The sequence below is a fragment of the Ahaetulla prasina genome, chromosome 1, assembly GCF_028640845.1.
Source record: "Ahaetulla prasina isolate Xishuangbanna chromosome 1, ASM2864084v1, whole genome shotgun sequence".
NCBI lineage: Eukaryota > Metazoa > Chordata > Lepidosauria > Squamata > Colubridae > Ahaetulla > Ahaetulla prasina.
In genome coordinates, this window is record NC_080539.1 from 63910974 (window position 1) to 63932337 (window position 21364).

Here is a 21364-nt window from a genome sequence, read left to right on the forward strand (position 1 = left end):
GATGCTATCATACATCCCCTTGATGTTGTCTGTATCAGCTGCTATCTGGATCTGCAAGCAAAGTTGCAGCCAATAGTCGTTAGCACAGCCTAGCGATCTGTGGGACTTTGCTACGAGCAGCTCGCAGAACCTGTAGGTTGCACTCACTTTAACAGGCTTTATATGCAATTAGAGCTCTCCTTTTTTCCTCAATGGCTGACATCAACTTCTCCGAATGGGCTTCAAACCAATCTGCTGTCCTTGTGGTCTCCTTACTATATACCAGCAAGGCGGTGTTATAAACCGCATTCTTGAAATATTCCCATTGTTCAGTTGCATTTGCTTCAGCCGGGCCTGGGAAAGTTTCCTTGAGTGCTTGTGCAGATTCCTCCACTTTGCCCTGGTTGTGGGTCTTGTTGATAACAGTTCGTGGTCTTCCTTCCTTCTTTGAGTGATGCATTCTTCTGATTAGTGGGACAGGCAGCCAGGCATGGGTATATCTGTCTGATAGCCAGTGGGACCGAGTCTGCAAGCTGACAAGCACCTCCTCTTCCTCTTGCTTCCCAGCTTTCTGACTCAGTCTGATTGGGACAGACGTGCCTTAGAGCTACTCCTTGCTTGCAAGGGTTTTTTTCTCTTTCAGACATTTATTCCAGCAAGAAGGGTGACATAGTCCGATACTACTGAAGACTGCCTTTGCAGCAATTGTCATCTAGAGGGCTCCCAGTCGCTGGTTGAGCCCTCTCTGCCGGCGTGAAGGGTGATCCAGCCCGATACCACCGAAAACCGCCTTTGGGTGTATTATCAGGGAAGGGAGCTTGCGCCCCCTTCCTTTCCAGTGTGAACAGTTTGTATTACTAATGCAAATACCATAGTAGCAGCAAAACTCCAACAGCTGTTGACCATTTTCGTTCATCTTCCTGACGCCGAACTGACCTAAACAGGTGGACCAAGAACTATGATCTGCTCCAACTCTGGCATTAAAATCACCAAGAATAAACAGTGGTTCTTTCTCAGGGATTTTCTTGATAGTAACAGCCAGATTGTTGTAAAATATATCTTTGGATTCTGCTGAAGATGATAGTGTCAGTGCATATGCGCTGATAAAAGTAGCTAACCCTGCTGATGACAAGAGCTGCATGGACAGAATTCTTTCACTCCCTGAAGCAGGTGGAACAATAAGTCCTAGTAGGGTGTTTCTGACCGTGAAGCCAACCCCATATTCCCTAGACTTGTTTGATGGTTTTCCCTGCCAGAAGAATGAGAAGTTTCTCTTCTTAACAGATCCCAAGTCTGACAGCCTTGACTCTTGAAGGGCAACGATATCCATTTGCAGTCTGCTCAGCTCCATGTCTATGACAGCTGTCTTACATACGTCATCTATTTCTTATAAGTCGTCTGAAAAGACGGGATCATTATCCGAACATTCCAAGTGCCCAACTTTAGGGCTAAAGTTTTCTTATATTTGTTGCATTGTGCAAAGTTATCGATCTGCTTGTCGGCTTTGACCCTAAACCCCACACACCCTGTGAGGTTAGCAGACCATGGTAACTGAAGAAGCATTAAATAACATTGAGTGTCTGCCTGTCTTGGAGGAGCTTGATAGTGAACCAAGTTTAGAAGAACTAAATGTGGCCCTGGATTCCCTTGCCTCTAGCAAGGCACCCGGGAAACATAACATCCCCGCCAAAGCTCTGCAATGTTGCAAAGAGAACATCTCCACTGAATTGCATGAAATCTTCTGTCTTTGTTGGAGGGAAGGTGGAGTACCACAGGATATGAAGGATGCAAATATCATCATACTGTATAAGAACAAAGGCGACAGGGGTGACTGTAACAACTATCGCGGCATCTTTCTTCTTAGTGTCATAGGGAAGTGATTGCCTATATCGTACTGAAGAGGCTTCAGGTGCTTGCAGAGAGAGTCTATCCAGAATCACAGTGTGGATTTCGAACCAACAGGTCCACTACTGACATGGTATTTTCCCTTAGACAGCTGCAGGAGAAATGCAGGGAACAAAGACTGCCACTTCTCGTAGCCTTCATAGATCTTACGAAGGCTTTTGACTTGGTTAGTAGGGATGGCATTTATAAAATTCTCTCCAAGATTGGATGTCCCCCTTAGCTCCTTAACATCATTAGGTCCTTTCATGAGGAAATGAAAGGCACTGTAGTTTCTGACGGCTTAACATCAGATTCCTTTGACATTCAAAGTGGAGTGAAGCAGGGCTGTGTCCTTGCACCAACTTTATTTGGAATCTTTTTTGCTGTCATGCTGAAACATGCTTTTGGAACTGCAACAGAGGGTATCTATCTCCAAACTAGATCAGACGGAAAACTCTTTAATTTTTTCTAGATTGAGAGCAAAGTCCAAAGTCCAGCTGAAATGCTTACGAGATTTCCTCTTCGTTGACGATGCTGCTATTACTGCTCATACTGCCGAAGACCACCAACAACTTATGGACTGTTTTAGCAAGACCTGCCAAGACTTTGGACTAACAATTAGCCTGAAAAAAACACAAGTCATGGGTCAGGACGTGGATTTATCTCCCTGTGTTACAATCTCTGCACAAGAACTGGAGGTCGTCCATGACTTTGTGTACCTCGGTTCAACCATATCTGATACTCTCTCTTTAGATACTGAGCTGAATAAACGTATTGGTAAAGCGGCCACTACATTCTCCAGACTTACAAAAAGAGTATGGCTTAATAAGAAGCTGACAGAACATACAAAGATCCAGGTCTATAGAGCCTGTGTGCTGAGTGCACTCTTGTACTGCAGTGAGTCTTGGACCCTTTACGCACGGCAGGAGAGAAAGTTGAACACCTTTCATATGTGCTGTCTCCGACGTATTCTTGGCATTTCCTGGTATGACAAAGTTCCAAATAGTGCAGTCTTGGAACGTGCTGGAATTTCTAGCATGTATACACTATTCTCACAGCGACGTCTATGCTGGCTTGGGCATGTTGTGAGAATTGCTTATAGTTAAGATTTGTTTTAAACAGGATTTAAGGTATATATATTGCTATATAGTGTGCATTTTGGCTTTTTGGCAATTATGTAGAACTGTATGCTTGAGTGTTCTCATTTCTCACTTTACGGATACACTTCTCTATTTGTTTAGTATTTGAGAAAAGGACTCTTGACTTCCTTAATCATTAACTTTCTCCTTAATATGTTACTTGCTGGAGATCTATTTGTGACCAGAAAAGATAAATTCAAGGTGATGGGGGTGGGAGGAGGAGTTTTGTACTCCGCTTGAGCTGTTAGTTTCCCATGCTGTAAGCAGCTTTATCTTTAGCTCTTAAGGATATATGAGCACATTATTTTTTTTTTAAAAAAAACCAGGGAGTTCTGAGATTGAGTTGTTTGTACAATGTATTAATGGTGCTGGTACAAAGGAAATTCTATACAGATAATCCTTGACAGTTCATTTAGTTCAAATTTACAAAGGCACTGAAAAAAGTAACGTATGACCATTTTTTCACACTTACGACCGTTGCAGCATCCCCAGGGTTATGTGATGCTTGACAACTGATTCACATATATGACTGTTGCAGTGTCCCGGAATCGTGTGATCCCCTTTTGTGACCTTCTGACAAAGAAAGTTAATGGGGAAACCAGATTCATTTAACAACTGTTACTAATTTAAGAATTGCAGTGATTCACTTAATAAATATGAGAAAAGTCATCAAATGGGGCAAAACTCACTTAACAAATTTCACACTTAGCAAGATAAATTTAGGGCTCAATTGTGGTCGTAAGTTGAGGACTACATGTATTATCACCCATTTTTTTAATTTTCTAAATATCTTTTACTCTGCTGGTCCCCAGGAAAGAAGGCTGTTTTGGATTCCAGCCCATTTCTCTCTGAAGCAAATGCTGAAAGAATTGTGAGTACCCTGTGTAAGGTTCGAGGTGCTGCACTGAAGCTGGGACAGATGCTGAGCATTCAAGGTAAATATAATAACCTATGTAGGTTTCCCCCCCCCTTCCTTTTTAACACTCTTTAAGTTTACTGGATGAAGTACACATTGGGAAAAGCAAGGATAGATGAGCACATTGAACAGTACTGGATAATAATTTATTAAATGTATTTGCCACCTGACTCCGTCATTCCAGAGGGAACATAACGTAGTTTTAGAAGATGGTACATAACAAAAACGTCTTTCTCAGTAAATCTCAAAGTCTCTCCCCCTGTCTTAAAGGAACAAGTCTTGTTGAAGTTTCATCCCTCCTAGAAACAACTAGAGGTTGATTTTGCTAAGACTGTATATCTCTACCTGGATCCTTGTTAGATTTGATAAATAATTACCCTCATTTTTTCAAAAAGTATGCTGGATCAATCTAATCCACTTTTACCCTGTCCTGTGCTGAGTGGACTAGATTTCCAATTGCTGGAAGGACTTGCAAGAACATCTAGGTGAATATGGTTGCAAATTCGAATGTGATTAAACTTCTTTCTCAGATTTATCCCACAATACAGGAAGTTTGGAACTGGAATTTGTAGACAGCGTATAAATATTGAGTGTAGGATTGCATCTCCTGTTTATAATAATAATAGCTGAGTACATACACCAGCTTATAATAGCTGGGTACATACACCAAACTGAAACATGGATTGTTTGATTAAGAACTCTGAATAAGCTACAGTTGATAAGGTTTACATATAGTGCTAAGTTATAAAACATGTTTGGAAACTACAATTGTGGAATTGTATATCACATACTAAGCCATAAGTTGTTTTTGATTTTGGCTTTGCACGGTGTATGAATCCAATCAATATAAACATTGAAGTAGAATTTTTGTAATTTTGATACCCTTTTTCCTTCTCCTTTTAACCTAAACATCTAGCCTGATGCAGGCTTCTAAGAAACATGAACTCTTGGGCATTGGTCATTCATCTTCTGATTAAAATGACATGACTGAAACGTCAAATTTAAAAGGAAGTTGCATTTTTAAAAAATATGAAAAATGAAAAAACCTCAAAATAATTTAGATTTCAGAAAAAAAAGAAAACATATTTCATTTTTCAAAGCAATAAAATAAAAAGAGAATTGAGTGGCTTAGTGGCCAAGGCAGCTGTCATCATACTTTCAGGATCAGACAAAGGTAAATGTTTCTTAGAAACAGAGCAGGGTTACTGCTCTGAAGCCTGGTTTGGGGTACTTCCAAATACAGATAGTTGGTTGGTGAGAAGCAGGATATTGGACACGTTAAATCTTTGTTCTCTTCAGGGTTAAATAATATGTCAAGAGACACCACTATATCTTATCCCTGTAATTCTCCACTATAGTTACTTATATTAGATGTCTATTACCAAGGTCCTGTAAATAAAGAATTTGACACAGCTTGGTAGGTAGGTAGATATATCCATATAAGCTTTTACTAGAATTACTAGTGTTTGTCACACAGATGTGAAGTTGGCCATGAAAGTTTATGTTAACATTCCACAATCCTTCACAGTCTTCGTCCCTTACCACTTTTTTTTTTAATGTAGAGGATTGTCTCAGTTTGCTAATGGGATTATTTGTTAACCTTTAAGACATCCTAACATGTTGATATAATAGACTAACATGGCTCCCTTTCTGGAAATTGGGCTGGAAAATGTTACTTACGTGACAAATATACCTAAATTATGCCATTTTAGTCCAGCAGTTCATCAGGTTCATGTGGACAAATATGGAACCGAGTGTGTTGTAAAAAAAAAAGGAATTTAGGTATAAATCATGCTGTGCACACCCAGAGCATGCAAAAGTGGAATTGTTAATGTTACCAGAATTGTGAAGCCAGGAGAAGCAGCTGGCAGCCCAGCCCTTCCTGTTTAAAATTAAACAATTTTTCTGTTATTAAAAAAGCATTGCAAATGTTGCTGGAAGATTTCAAAGGGGTAAGCAAAACCTAAGTGAAAGCAATATTAACAGAAACTATGGACATACAATTTGTATTCTTCCTCTAAATTCTGTCACTCTTTTGCCGAGTTTTTTTTTCTTGCTCTGAAAAGAATCAGGCAATTGGACTTGCTACATCAGACATTTAGCTCAGTCTACTGTCAGTAATAATATTTGTTAGTTTTTAAGTCAATGTTAGAATAAATACTGTTTTAATGTTTTATCTTCTTGCCTTTATTAGTTATAGGCTGCCTAGAATCACCTCTGGGTGAGATGGGCAACATATACATTTAATTAATCAGTCAATCAATCAATAAATGAGTTGCTGCAGCCTGCTTGTAGTTGTTTCATGCCCTAAAACTAACTGCTAACTCTATTTTATGATTAATATGGTTAATAACAACTCACTGGGGAAAAGGAGCCAGCGGAGTTTTATGAATTATCCATGCTTATAAAGGGATGGATATCAAGAAGAGCTCATTTTTCCTGTTTACTTCAGCTGGGTGCATCATTGCTTGGAGGTAGTTACAAGAAAAATATTTCTAGGACATGTCTGATACACAGGAAAACTATGAAATGAATTGAATAGTATGCTACATAATGCAGGACAAATTTACCCAATGTAGTGTCCTCCAGATATGTTTAACAAGAATTGCCACCAACCCCCAGCCAGAATAACTCAATATTTAATTCAGCATATCTGGAGCCACCAACTTGGGGAGGGCTGTGGTAGGGAATGCATAATGCTTTGTGGTAGCTCTACTTCATTCTCTTAATCTATTCTCCTTCATTGCTTACTCTGTTTGCGTGACCTTACTTTCAACTGATTTCCTGATTTACCAACCCTAGCAGGTGAGTTCCCAGCTATATTTGCTGCCTGTTCTGTCTCCTGTCTTTTAAAATGGTTTCCTCACAACCTTCCACCACCTCTTATAAATTATAAATGTGCAATGTAGAGACCTTTGTCATCACATGATGTAGGTATGTTTTGGGTGCCTCTGCTAGATGGAAAGTACAGATTATTATTACATTATGCCACTTTAGAATGCTTCCTCTAGGAGTCCTTGAAGGCTTGGCAGACCTGTTGGTATATTGCAAGCAAGGCAGATATGGTCACATTGTTAGGATTTACATTCTGCTTTTTGGATGGAGTGAAAGACAGAATTGAGACAATTGATATATTGACAATTAAGAAGCAGTTGTTATCATGAGAATAATCTGCTTAATTGAGCTGTTTTAATACGATTTAGTGGGGACAGCTCTGGAATAAATGATTTCAGCACTGAGAATTTCAAACTTGTTTCTTAAGAGCAGATGACACAGTTATATTGTGGGACAATCCACATTCTGTATGCTTCTGTATGCTTCTAAAAATAGCATACATGAAATCTAGCACCCCAAATTTTGCTTTAACACACAGCTCTTTGGCTTGCATGTCCACTATCTGATTTGTGGCCTTCCTGCAGGGAAGTGCCAAGTGCCAAAATGCTTGAATATTGTTGTGCACATTGAGTCCACTTTTGGAATGTGGGTAGTTAAGGTTGGGAGTGGATGACTGCTGGCTCCTATTTTCATCCTTAATCCCTTCCACGATTTTATTTTAAAAAATGTCATAACATCATCAGATTCCCCCAGAAGATCATGAGTCTAAAATGGAGTCTCTGTTCCAAGAAACTTTACCCAATCCTTCTTTAGCAAAATGTTTGTGAACCTTTTGAGCTGTAAGTATGAATGTAAAGATTTGGTATAATAGTTAAGATGGTGACCTAGAAAAAAGGAGACTGTAAGGTGTCCTTTAAGCGGTAAAGCCAACTGGGTGAATCTGTTACTCAGCCCAGCTCATCTCACAGGCACACACAGACGGCTTGATGAAAATATCTAGGGATACTTCAGAAGTAAGGATCCTGTCACTATGACTACCAGAATGAGTATAAATTGTGCAAAATATATACTTTTATATACACTGTATTGGTCATCCTTCTTAATAACAAAATGGCTTCCTAACTGTTGCTCGGTATTTTGATTTAACACATAGAATGTGCATGATCTTCTGTGGTGTCATTTGTGCTGAGGATAAGAAAACCATAATGTACATTATACATAATTTTCCTGTCACACAATGAAGAAGTTAAAATGCTTGGCTGTGATAGATTGGATAATAGAGATTATAAAGCTTTTTATAATTGTGGACTGCACCATGTTTTTGTCACTGTATGACTGACCCTTGTTTGGGTTTTTGTTTCCATTCTTCTCGATAGATGATGCCTTTATCAACCCACACCTGCAAAAGATTTTTGAACGTGTTCGGCAGAGTGCAGACTTCATGCCTTTAAAGCAAATGATAGTAAGTTACTGGTTTAGGAATGTGAGAGGTGAGAATTTGGGAACTGAACTAGAAATCAGATTTTTATCATTTAGACAATGTCTCCTTATTCAGACGATGGTATTCTTAGGCAAACAGGTGAAACACAGGGCCTATTCTTGCTATATTGTAGCCATAAAAGCTCTGCCTGCTATTTTTTTTAAGATTAGCTCTTTACTTTGTAAGGAACGGGTTTTTTGGGGGTGGGGGGGCATATTGTGCAAGTAAATTACCAGTGGCTTTGAAACACATTGTTGATGTTTGTTTAAAATAGTCCATATCTTATAATATAATATATAAGAAAGTCTAATTTATATTTAGATAATGTAAAATTTTTTGTTCTTATTTTGCTACTAGAAAACGTTGAACAATGATCTTGGCCCTAACTGGCGTGATAAATTGGAGTTTTTTGAAGAGCGACCTTTTGCTGCAGCTTCTATTGGACAAGTTCACTTAGCTCGTTTGAAGAACGGCAAAGAAGTTGCCATGAAAATCCAGGTGGGGCTGGTACAGGAGTGAAATGCTACCGGTTCGTTCCGGTTCGGGTGAATCGGTAGTGATAAATAAATACAGGTGAACCAGCAGTAAAAAAAAAAAAGCTACCAGTTTGGGTGAAACTGTTCTGCTTACCTTCCTAAGCCTCCTTTTGGCGCACATTGTGCATGTGCACACAATGTGTGTTTGGCACACAGTGTGTATATGCGGCCACTGAACTGGTAGCAAACCAGTTCAGATTTTACCACTGGGCTGTTAGCTTCAGTATTTATCCCAAATGTGTTTTCTGATAATATATTTGGCAGTAATACTGCTGCTGGGGATAATGTTTCTAGCTTTTTGTTGGGTCCACTAGCTGGAGGTTACCAGTGTTCCTGAGCTCTGCCACTGTTTAGCCTTCTGATATTTAGGAAGAGCGCCATACAAATTTCATATTAGAAATAGAATTCAAAAACATATGCACCTGTTTATTGGAACATACCTCCAATAAAATAAATTAAGCCAAAAATCCCAAAGGAGTAAATGAAATGGGAAGTTGAAAAAACGTTCCAGATGAAGTTAATAGGAAACCATTTTTGTCTTATTTGAAAGAAAAATAACACAAACATACACTGGTAATGATCCGAATCTGAGTACTACTTGATGATTGTTTCATTTAAAACATTCTGAAAACTAAGAAAAAAATCAACTACTTTGTTATAAAATATCCCATATTTAATTTTAACTTTAGAATAGGCAATTGGGTTGAACATTCTTTGTATATAAGGCAATAATTATTTGTTGCCAGTTAAGCATAGTAACTGCATTTGCCTTTTCCTTTTATGGTGAAATCAGAGTGGGTCAGGGGAAAATGAGCTTCTTTATTGGGCAGCTTAGACTGCGTCAGGCCTTCACAACTTGAGATCAATTGAGATATGATCTTAGATTTATTCTTTGGCTATGACAATTGCCAATGCTTGGTTCATGTGTATTAACTTTCCATGCCTGTTGATCAAACTGACTATCTGAATTTGCATCTGGTATCTAATTCTGAGAATAACAAATGCAAAGCATTCTGTGTATGGAAATCCTGGCATTGAAGTTGGCATAATTCTTGATTGTCGGAGTTCATTTCTATCTGTGGCTACATTGCTACTTGTTTTTCAACAGTATTTATTTAAAATCTAGCAATCTAGATTAAGATAGGAGGAATTGAACTGTTCTTTAAACTGTTTGTGTCAGTCAACCATCTGGAGCAAAAATATTGAAATGTGAAGGTGGCTTTTCACTCTTTAAAAAAAGGAGGCAGCATAGTAATGTATCTGCATTTTCTACCTCCGGGTTTTGAGATTAGTTATATTTCTAAACACAACATTTCTACTTATAGAACTGCATAATGGAAAAGAGATTATTCTGAATATAAAGAGCCCTTATAAAGGATTTTGTGCTGACCCTTTGCTAATTGATAACTAAATATTGAAAGGCCATTCCCCCCCACCCGCAGAAAACATAATTTATAAGCAAAGATCTTAATATCTTTCATATACCTCTCCAGAAAATAGTGGGGAAGACTTGCATTTGTAAGTCTGCTAGCAGTCAGTATAGATATTATAAAGCTAGATTGGCCAAGAATCAGAGTTGGTAATAAGCAGCCCCTTAAGATCCTCTGTTCTTTTTTCTATGCCAAGCCCAAACCATTATTATATTCTTTAGACTTAATGAAGAATGATATTTCAGTTATGTATATGCATAATTAGATGCTTTAAGTGGGCAAGAAAGCAGGAATGACCTTAGAAATATTTGGAAAAAATATCTCTTTATTATTGACATATGACCTGGGACTGCGTGGTTCTGGCTTCACACTATCAGGAACACTACAGATTTCTTACCGCTAATTTAAAGGGTATTAAGATTCAGAATCAATTCTCTGCTCATCATTGTCCTTTTCTGTCTTGCAGTATCCAGGAGTGGCCCATAGCATTAACAGTGATGTCAGCAACCTGATGACTGTCTTGAGTATGAGCAATGTTCTTCCAGAAGGTAAAATTGTTCCAAGAGGGAGGGAATGTTAGGTTTCAGAGGTTTGTGTTGAAAGAGTTGATGGGAAGCTTCATCTCTTTTCCTCTTCTAAATGATACTCCTAAAGCAGATTCTGCAATTGGGAAAACCTCTATGTTTTTGAGAAGTGCTCCCCACTGTTAACTACAGCATAACAGAGTAGGGAGATTTGGATGGGCCCCACACTGTTAGCCTTTTAACAACTTAAAACCTGGTTGTTCCTGTAGGCATTTGGGTAGGGATGTTAATGAACTCTGCTAGTTGGTTGTAGTAAATTGGGAAGAATTTTCCTTGACGCTGAACTATTATTAGTTATGTGAACTATTATTTTATTGTTGTTTTAATCTTTTTTTATTGCCCAAAATAATCACTGTGAAATGGGTAGCCATATAAAATGTTCAAAAGACAATTTTAGCATAAAAATTAAGATGCACAGTTGATGGCTTTAGCCTCTGTGTACTTATGCTTTACATATCTGAAAAAATGACCACATCTGTGAAAGAACACAGCATTCATGCTTAATTTTAAGTAAGCAGAGAGAGAAGATGAAAGATTAGCTTGTTGTGTAATATAGTATTCTTTGTCCTGTTGGCAGTTTGTGGCCAACAAACTGCCAATAAAAAAAAGAATATTGAACACAATTTTGTACCTTTATTAATTTTGATAATGAAAGGGTGGGGTAGAATGACTTCCAGCTTTTTTTAATGTGTTGTTTTCTTTAGTTATGGACATGGTGCCCAATGGTTTCCCATACTTGCCCTATTTATGCCATATCAAGGATGGCTTTAATCTCATAGTAGATATAAGCCAAGATGCCAGTTTAAACCTAATTCTTTCCCCTTTTCTTTTGCATCTAGGTCTTTTCCCCGAACACCTGATTGAAGTTCTAAGGAGAGAACTGGCCCTGGAATGTGATTACAAGAGAGAGGCTGCCTGTGCCAAGAAGTTCAGGTAAGATCCTCTGCCTCTCTTTGTTCCTGATCTTCCTCTTTTAGGAAGCATTATTGGGGAGGTACAGTAATACATTTATGCTGCAAATGGTGAATGCAATTTTATGTTAATGTAACTTTTGGGAGTATCTGAAGCTAAAAGAAAAGGCTGCAAAACAGAGTGAATGTCTTGAATAAAACACTTTAATATTTGCTGATCAAATTGCGCAGACATTTTAAGATGTTTCATCAATTTGTTGCCACTCAGGGAGCTGCTCAAGGACCATCCCTTCTTTTACGTCCCTGCTGTGGTAGATGAGCTGTGTGGTCAGCGTGTCCTTACAACAGAACTTGTGTCGGGGTTTCCACTGGATCAGGCTGAAGATCTAAGCCAGGAAATTCGGAATGAGGTACTCTTTCATCTTCGCTGATGACAAAAGAAGACCTGTAAACAGCCACAATCTGACTTCTTTCTCAAACATTTTGTAAGAGACACTTGTGAAGTCTGTAGGTTAGAGCTCTGGTAAGGCTTATAATCTAATTATGTGGTTGAGCACATTTTGTTTCATTGGGAACGATATTACAGAGTCAGTTTAGTTCTTCGCTTGGAACAGTTTTCAAGTAAGAAGATATGGAAGTCTTTTTGCAACTGTTGATTTAACTCTTTAAATCTGTGTCTCCAATAAAAAGGGTTTTTGGGATACTTCAAGATTTTTCAAGCTCTGCATTTCAAACACTGAATTTCATCTGGAAGGTTATCTATAAACGGAAGGCTATTATCTGTTGGATTTTACTCATTAATTAAGAATGAATGTATATATGAAGTTTTCAAGAGATCTCTTTTCCAGCTATTGGAAATGTTTAACAAAACTCAAAAATAATTCTGAATACAGGGCAAATAATATTCTGGGCAGACTATTCTCTGCTGCTGAACATTTTTTTTTCATGCCTGTTCCTGTCAAACAGCTTTGTGACCTTGTGAGTAGAACGACAAGCTTGCCAGAAAAGTTCACCTTCTATTTCCTTGGCCAAGTAATGAGAAATGCATCATCTTCTTATTGCATAAGCACCCAAATATAGGTTTCCAAGTTAGGGGCAATTCTAGCTGTCCAAGGCTGATGGAAAAGTACTGTCAGTAAACAAGAGACAGAGGAGAGTTGAAGCATGGACAAAGGAGGAATTGGAACTGAATATGGCAAGGAATAGAGAGTTAACATTAGGTCTGACAATCCCGCAATGGCTGACAGACTTGTCCTGGTGTTTTAACATATCCTGTAGGAAGCTGTAAACATGTACCAATTGTCAGCCTAGAGCATATTTGCACCAATATTAGTAATTGGGTAAGATTATCTGTATAGGCTTGCATTATTGTCTGAATAAATGTAACCATGTAGTGCTACTAGAATTGTGTTGTTTGAGCACAGCTGCCCACAAAACACACAACTTGTTTGTTAGAAGCAACAGAATGAAAAAAAATGTGTTTTGAGTTTCTATTTTAGATTGGGTCAGTTGAAATACATTGCTTTTTCTAAATTTTACCTTTTCTTAGCTTAGTGTGGTCTGTGGTAGTCTTTGTTCTCTTGTTCATTTGCAACTCTTTTGGTCTTCTATTAGTTATTTTAGCTCCCTTTCCATGCCCTTTCATTCTTTCTATTCAAACCCCTCCAGGTAAAACAAAATGTTTATGTTCATGTTTCCTTTCTGCTACTTGTCTATATCTTGTTTCAAGCAAATGTTTTTTATAATAATTTGAGTATCTAGGGTGGTGTGCTTATTAGAAAACTGTGTATAATATGGACTATTTTCTTACGTGTCACAGAATATTAGAATATCACTATTATACAATAATGATACCCCCCCCCTTTAAAAAAATCCATAAAGTCTAGAAAAACAAATAGTCAGATGGCAGTGCATTTTTTGATTTTTAGTAAAAGCTTCCTTTCTGAAAAAAAGCTTTTGAATATTTTAATTTTCAAGCTGTAGAAGAATGCAAGTTCTCTGTAACTATGTCAGCTGTAAAGCAATAATGCTGGTTTTTCCTCATTGTGCAAGTTCTGCTTTAAAAGAGAAGAAATATTTCATATATCCAGTATTATAGTTATTGAATTGTAATTTTGTATGGTTTATGTCCTTAGGCTTACCGTTACTGCTGAGGAAGCTGCTACAGATGTTTTGATCCTGCTCCATTATAGAGTAGTCAAATCTTTTATCAGATCAAGTTGCTTTTGCATCTTGAATCGTACATTGGAATCTAATCATAGCATCTATCTTGAACTGTATCTTCAATGATTTGCTTATTCCTAGTATATATTGCTTTATTTATTTTTTACTTATATTCCACTTTGTTTTGTTTGTGATTATATTTGCAGATCTGCCACAACATATTGGTTTTGTGCCTGAGGGAGCTATTTGAGTTCAGGTACATGCAGACTGATCCAAACTGGTCGAACTTTTTCTATGACCCAGAATTGCACAAGGTAAGCTCCCGGAAAGTTGAAATGCACACTCTAGAATTTATTTTCTTTTTGCCTCTTTACATTATTTCCAGTAGCTTTGCAGTAGGATAAGTGGACACCTGCTTTTAAAGTATGTATCAGTTTTGGGGTGAGGGGGCTCTAGTAGTATGGAGAGGATTCTGAGTCATTCCAGCCATTTTTTGGTTCCTATGAAACTTTGGTTAGACCAGACAATATTTGTCATCTTGTCATCCATAGGGTCTGTGTTTCAGAAGAAGCTTTGTACTCTCTAGCACCCACATATTTCAGGAAAAGAAGGATGGTGAAATGTTACTTTTATGCCAAAATATACTGGTTCTCTAGCTAAGGAAACTATATAAGGATTTGGGGGGAAAACTTGAGAGAATAAAAATTCTGGATTATAGAAATTGAACAGTATTTTTATGATGCTCTCTGTCTTCCTTTTACTCTGAAGGTGAACAGAAGAGTACAAAACAAAATTTAAATTAGAGCCCAAGGCCTATGCAATGTAACTTAAAACAATTCTTGTTTAGTCCAAAGATACTGTATTGTAACAGTTTAATTTTATGGTGGAATTCTGTTATTAATCGGAATATGCTGCAGCCTTAGGACTGACATGCAAAAATTGGTAATTAAAAATGCCATTTCCAGACACCTATCATTTAACAAAATTTCTAGATACCATTGATTGGAGATTTGGTACTCGGTATAGGGTAACTTAGATAAATAACATGCAGGATCTGATTATCTTGATCACCGAGGAGGCACATTATGCTGAAGTTCAGTGTCTTCTGGTCATTGAAGGGTCTTTGTCCTTTATCTGAAATGTCAAACTGCAACTTTCCACTGCAGAGACAAGAAGACAACGAAGCCTGGTCTCTGTACCCTGGCCTACGTAGCCTGGCCTATGAATAGCCTACCCAATAGCCTACTTGTACTACAGATAGTCCTCGACTTACAACCACAATGGAGCCTAAAATTTACATTGCTAAGACAGTTAAATGAGTTGTGCTGCATTTTACAACCATTTTTGCCCTGGACTGGTTAAGCAAATCATTGCAATTGATAAGTGAATTGAGTGAGTGAATGTGGCTTTCCCCAGCTAGGAAGATTACAAATCACATGACACAAAGACAGTGTAACTGTCATAAATACATGCCAGTTGTCAAGTGCCCAGATTTTGATCATGTGACAGTCTGGATGCTGCAGCAGTTGTGTGAAAACTGGTCATAAGTAACTTTGAACAATCTCTAAATGGATGGTTGTAAGTTGAGGACTACCTATATACGCCTTTTCAGCTGCTATCAAATATTTTACTGCTCTATTTATCCAGTAGTATGCTTATTATAAGATGTGCTATTTTGTAAGATACTGTAATGGTATCATTTTAGGATTTTTTCAGCCATTCCAATGAAAAATAGATGAAGAATGTAACTTCTGAGAAACTAGAATAAACGTTATTTCAGACCATTCATTTAGAAATGAACCCTCTGGAATAATTCTGCTTTCATTCAGAAAATTTTGTACATGTCTCTTTCTAGGTGGCACTTCTGGATTTTGGAGCAACACGTGGCTTTGATGAGAAGTTCACAGATACCTACATAGAAGTAAGGGCTATGAATTGCTGTGGAGCCTGTTGTGGGGCTTGCGACAAGTGGATGCTTTTTGTTGCATATTTTTTTGTGATTTTTAAATTTTTAAATTCAATTTAAAGGTAGTCCTTGGGTTCAGTGGGAATTGGAGCTGGTCTGTCATTGCTAAGAGACATGGTCATACAGCACATCATGTGGCTGCATTGCTTAGCAATGGCAGTTCTAGCAGTCCTGGTTGACATTGTTAATCAAGTATCACATTGATCATTAAGCAAGACCCTCACATGATCACAACTTCCAACTTCCTGCCGACTTCCCTGTTGACTTTGTTTGTGGGATGTTGGCAATGAATGTCAGAAATAGTGATCACATGACCATGGCTCACTGATGTCATAATCGTGAGCCAGACACCTGGATCCAATTGTGTCTGCAGGGATGCTATGATGCTTAGAAGTCTGAGGACCGGTTTTAAGCACCATTTGCTCAACTCAATTGTAATAGTAAGTACCATTCGCTTGGCTCAGTTTTAACAGTTGCTGAATGAACGGTTGTAACCCAAGGTCTACATGTGTATCTTCAAACTCTGAGAGTATGTTACTCCATATCACAGGCAACATAACATTACTTTTCTTGTCTTTGCCTTCTAAAAGAGAATCAAAAATATTTAATCAATAAGTCCACACTTTTCTTCTGAGGAAGGATGTCCTCTTGTCCTATTTACATGTTTCTCACCCCAAATGGATAATATTAATATTAAATATCAAACAGTTGTTCATATTTAACTAAACATCATGATAGCCAGCCATCCTATATTATATCAAATTGCCATAGAGGGAAAAATGGCTATCTGATCAGCTATATATGAACAATTGTTTGATATTTGTTCTACAGCAGGGGTGTCAAACTCGCGGCCCGGATGCGTGATGCACTAGCCACACCCATGCCCAGTTTAGCAAAGGGGAAAAAAGTCACGATACATCATGTGACACTGCTGTGACAACGTGAGTGTGACACCCCTGCTCAATAGGATCCAGATGCTAATACAGGTTTCTGTGATAAAAATCACATTATTTTTTTTAGGTCTTTTTGTGTTCCTTTTGGAACTCTTACTTTAGTTTCCTGGTACTGACCTCTCAGAAGAAATATTCAGATATTTATCCTGAAACTTGGGATCAAATTTTTGCCTTACATGTTTTGGGAGACAGCAGAAGCTCTTGCTTTTTAAAGCCAATACCTTTTAGGAATTACTAAGATATTACAAGGGTGACTTGCTTCCTTGTGAAATAAATGCTTTTCTTGGCTGCAAAAAATGCCTAATTAGATTTGTTTTTGATTATTTTCCTCTTATAGTTAATCAAAGCAGCTGCTGACATGGACAGAGAGAGAGTACTAAAGAAATCAATAGAAATGAAATTTTTAACTGGCTATGAAAACAAGGTATGTTGCAGAACCAAACAGTCCCTACTTTGCCACCACTATGAGTTGAGTTTGATTTTCTTAATCAGTAGAAGCGAATGCAACAAATATCCCTTCTTACACACAAAAATGTCTGCTGTTTTATAGGGTGTCAAATTTTTCAACTTCCAAACATTAGGGGTGCTCTAAAGTTGTGACATGCCTTGGGGATTGTAAATATATTTTAGTTACTTCAATATAATTTAGATGTGCATGGTAAGTAACTACATAAATACCATAACTTTTTAACATTTGGTTTCTTTCATAGCTACTCAGTTGTTACATTGCAATCTAATAGGTTGCCAAAGTGTTTTCTGTTTTAATGTGTGATGAGCAGAAACCACTTCCAATCTGCTTCTCTTCCTTTTGCATAAATAGCTAAAACTAATCTGGAAGCCTTAGTTGGTTTAAGCTGTGGTTCCAGTTTCTTGCTCACAAGCAGGCAAAATTCTAAGGTGGTAATAAAAAGAAGTATATTTCCAAAACCTGAAAATCACTGCAACTGCTGAATCATAAGTCACCCTCTTTCTCTTCCCTCATATAGTTTATCATGTTAAGAAATCTTGATAATCCAGAAACTCTACTTTAGCTGCTGATCTATGCAGGACAAACATGTGTCCTGTTGATCTTGAAAAGAGTCTTCATTCTCAAGTGATCCTTTTTCAGATTTGGCTTGAGCCTTTTTATAGAAAACAGTCTAAAACGGAAAAATTCAATCTAAGTTAAGCCATTGCACACTTACAGAAGCAGGTGCTAACTTTCTATATAATATTGAAAACTCAAAATTTAGTAACAGGCAGCAATTTCCCATTTTATATAACAAGGAAAGGATTTCAGCTGAATTTTTTTTATAAATAAATGGATGAGGGGCTGGTTTATAAACTAGGGAATTTTCTCTTTGCTGTTCTCCATAATTTGAGGTCTGTGTATTGATTTTGTATTGAAAAAGCTATAGTTATAGAATCATATTCCCTATTCTAAGTGTACGTTCGCTTAAAAATACGTAGAATTGGATTGGAATTATATGCTACCCTGGTTGTTCAAATTCCATCTAACCAGATTAGGGGATAAGCATGTCATGTATCTGCCCCTTTTTAAGACTTGCACTGCATTTATTATTCTGCACTAAATTGCCAGCCACAACTGTCTTTATCTGTGCTAAGAAGGCAGAGTCTATTTTGTATATTAAGCCAAGAATCGCTGCTTGTGGGTTATTATTCCAGAGCTTGAGTACAGCTGGATTTTTACTACTGCTGCTATTTGTCAGACCATTTTTGTCTGATTTATGTTGGTGATTATTGATTCTTTCATTGTCTTTTCAGTAGACCTGCTTGAAGTAGCCAATCACAATCACTTTCTGTTTTGTTTTTAATCAGGCTATGGAAGATGCCCACTTGGATGCTGTCCTTATTCTTGGAGAAGCTTTTGCATCCAGTGAACCTTTTGATTTTGGCTGTCAAAATACTACCGAAAAGATACATGGATTAATTCCAGTCATGCTGAAGCACAGGTTGGTCCCTCCACCAGAAGAGACCTATTCTCTTCATCGAAAAATGGGTGGCTCTTTTCTCATATGCTCCAAGCTGAAGGCCAAAATTTCATGCAAGAATATGTTTCAAGAAGCCTACAGTAAATACTGGAGTAAAAAGACCAAAAACGAGTAATGGCACAAAAGAACTATTAAATATTTTTGTCTTATGAATATGGCCCAATCATCAAGCTCTGGCACACCACAGTACTATTTCTTCCCTATCACACCTCCAGAATTGCTTTAGCAATGCAACAGATGATCTTCTGGAAGCAGAATAATTCTGAGGAAATTGTGCTTCTATTGGGTACAGTCCCTCTCAACATTCTCACCAGATTTTAGGTTATCTCCTGTTTTATAAAAAAAAATAGTGGTTTGCTAGTTTAGAAGCTGTGGAGGCAAAAATGAACTGCTGCATTTCATACTGTCCTAGATCTTGGCAATCTTTTTCATATTTTAACATTAGTAGCTGAGTTGACTTTTTTTAAAGAAAAAAAAATACTGAGGAGGAACATAAGTCAAAATGAGTTGGCATAGAAATTTATTTGTACTTCTTTGTTATTTTCCCCATCTTCAAGATTTTTTTCAGTTTCCTTCAAAAGTTGAAAGGCTTTCTTCTGCAGTTTCATACTGCAAAGAATAGAATGCCAACATCATTTACAACAAAACCTTATTTTTGTATGATACTTGGTGGGAGTCTGTAATGTCTGGGATTTTCTTATAGAACAGTGTGAAATATATATATGTGGAGTCTCTGGTGCTCAACAAAACGGGATTTTAAAGAATCTGATACAAACAGTTCATTGGTGTATGTAGAACATCTGACCTTGAAATTTGGTTGTTTATCTTTGATTCTTTGAGCTATAAGTAGAAGGAATGTAATTAACGAGGTTGTCTCAAAAATTGGGTTTACTCGTTAAATGGAGATTTAGAGAAGCCAAGCTCAGTGGCATTTATGAGTCCAGGAGCAAAATTCTAATTTCTCCATCTTCATATTTGGTAGTGCAACTTTTGATGAAGACAGAAGATGTATATTCAGTATCAATTATGTTTCAGAATTGCATTGAAAAGCATGATCTACATTTAAATATCTCAGTGCGCGCACACACACACAATACTATATATATATATATATATATATATATATATATATATATATATATATATATATATATATATATATATATATATATAGACATAAAATTTGAAACTTCAATTTTGAACTTATTTGCAATAAAGAGGTGCTTGTGCAAATATTGTGTTGGTGGAGTTAATTGTCTCAGTGATAAGAATCTTGTATTTTTTGTTGTTTTAGTCTTTAGACAGTCGGAGGAGCATGTTAGACATAATTCAACACAAATAAACTACAGCCACTATCCATTGAGTAGGAAGAGTTTGATATTTACATGTGTTCATCTGAACCTGATTTTTCAATTTATACCTCACCTTTCTATCTTTATGTAAAATAATTGTTAATTTAACCCCAAAGTCAAACTCAGTTCCCAAAAAAGTTTTAATAACTTGAAAAGCCTCAGATGAGGATGTGCAATGCCCACTTAACAAAGAATAGAGGAAATTGTTACCAAAGATCTTGTGGTCCTGCTTTTCCTTTATATATTCTGAAAATTTGTTGATTGAATGCATGAGCAGGCTTCATCTGGACTCTATTTTACTAAAAGTAATACTTTAAAGATACATTGCTCTGGTCTGAAGTATAGGCAACCTGACACTCTGCAAGTGTTTTGGGTTGTGCCTCCTACGGTCTTTTGCTATTGATCCTGCTGCAGTTGGATCTGATAGTAGTTGTCCAAAACCTCTAGAAAACTGTTTCCCTACAATGTGTGTCAAAAAATACTGCCATTATGCTAAGAATAAGATTTGGCTGAACATAAGAATTGAAATACCAAAAAAAGTTGGAAAGCTGAATTTTAAGAAAGCAGACTAGGAAGAGTTTTGACGCCTTTGAACTTCGTTGTTGTTGAAGACTCCTAAGAATGCCATGGGCAGCCAAGAAAACAAATTGATGGATCACTGAATAAATCCATCCAGAATTCTCAGATGAGGCACAAATAACCAGGTTCAAATTAAACTATTTTGGACATATTATGCAAAGACTCAGCTCTCTGGAAAAAAAGATCTAATGCCGAGAATGGTGGAAGAAAAGAGAAATAGGATAACCAGCAACTAGGTAGGTAGATTCAGTTATGTATAGTGGTGATGAATACCACTGTTGAGAGTTTTGAAAGAAGTTAGGGATAGATCATCCTGAGAAAATATATCTTATGTAGTTGCTAAGGGTCAAAAATGATGGCATATAATCAATTACAGCAAGTTACCCTGTGGCCTGGAATAATCAAAGTAAACATTTCTTTTGAAACCAGAAAGTTTAACTGCGACATTCTTTAGCTGACTGCTGACCTACCATAATGCCTTTAATACTTTCTGCTTAAGATGGTTAATTCTGTTGCTAAATGTGTTAACAATAAATTAATTGAATTTTTACCTTTATGCTACACCAGAAACTATAAATCCTGCAGGAAGGAAGGAATAACAAAGATTTCCCACTTTCTCTTGCCTAAATCAATTATTAGAATTTAGGATAATGGATGATGGAGAAA

At 37.2% G+C, this 21364-nt stretch overlaps 1 protein-coding gene across 6 annotated transcripts in view; it reads left to right on the forward strand.

Annotated features, from left to right (window-relative positions):
• COQ8A (coenzyme Q8A) overlaps positions 1-21364 on the forward strand; it is a 106983-nt gene that overhangs the window by 40740 nt on the left and 44879 nt on the right. For 5 of the 6 annotated variants that reach the window (XM_058174265.1, XM_058173482.1, XM_058175011.1 and 2 more), the window contains exons 7-16: positions 3815-3937; positions 8130-8215; positions 8591-8731; positions 10666-10747; positions 11623-11716; positions 11963-12104; positions 14064-14171; positions 15713-15778; positions 17114-17200; positions 18595-18728. In XM_058174265.1, coding sequence (XP_058030248.1) covers positions 3815-3937; positions 8130-8215; positions 8591-8731; positions 10666-10747; positions 11623-11716; positions 11963-12104; positions 14064-14171; positions 15713-15778; positions 17114-17200; positions 18595-18728 — 1063 coding nt within the window. Of the gene's footprint in view, positions 1-3814; positions 3938-8129; positions 8216-8590; positions 8732-10665; positions 10748-11622; positions 11717-11962; positions 12105-14063; positions 14172-15712; positions 15779-17113; positions 17201-18594; positions 19898-21364 lie in introns of those variants that run through there. The other variant, XM_058172683.1, reaches the window with a different exon arrangement.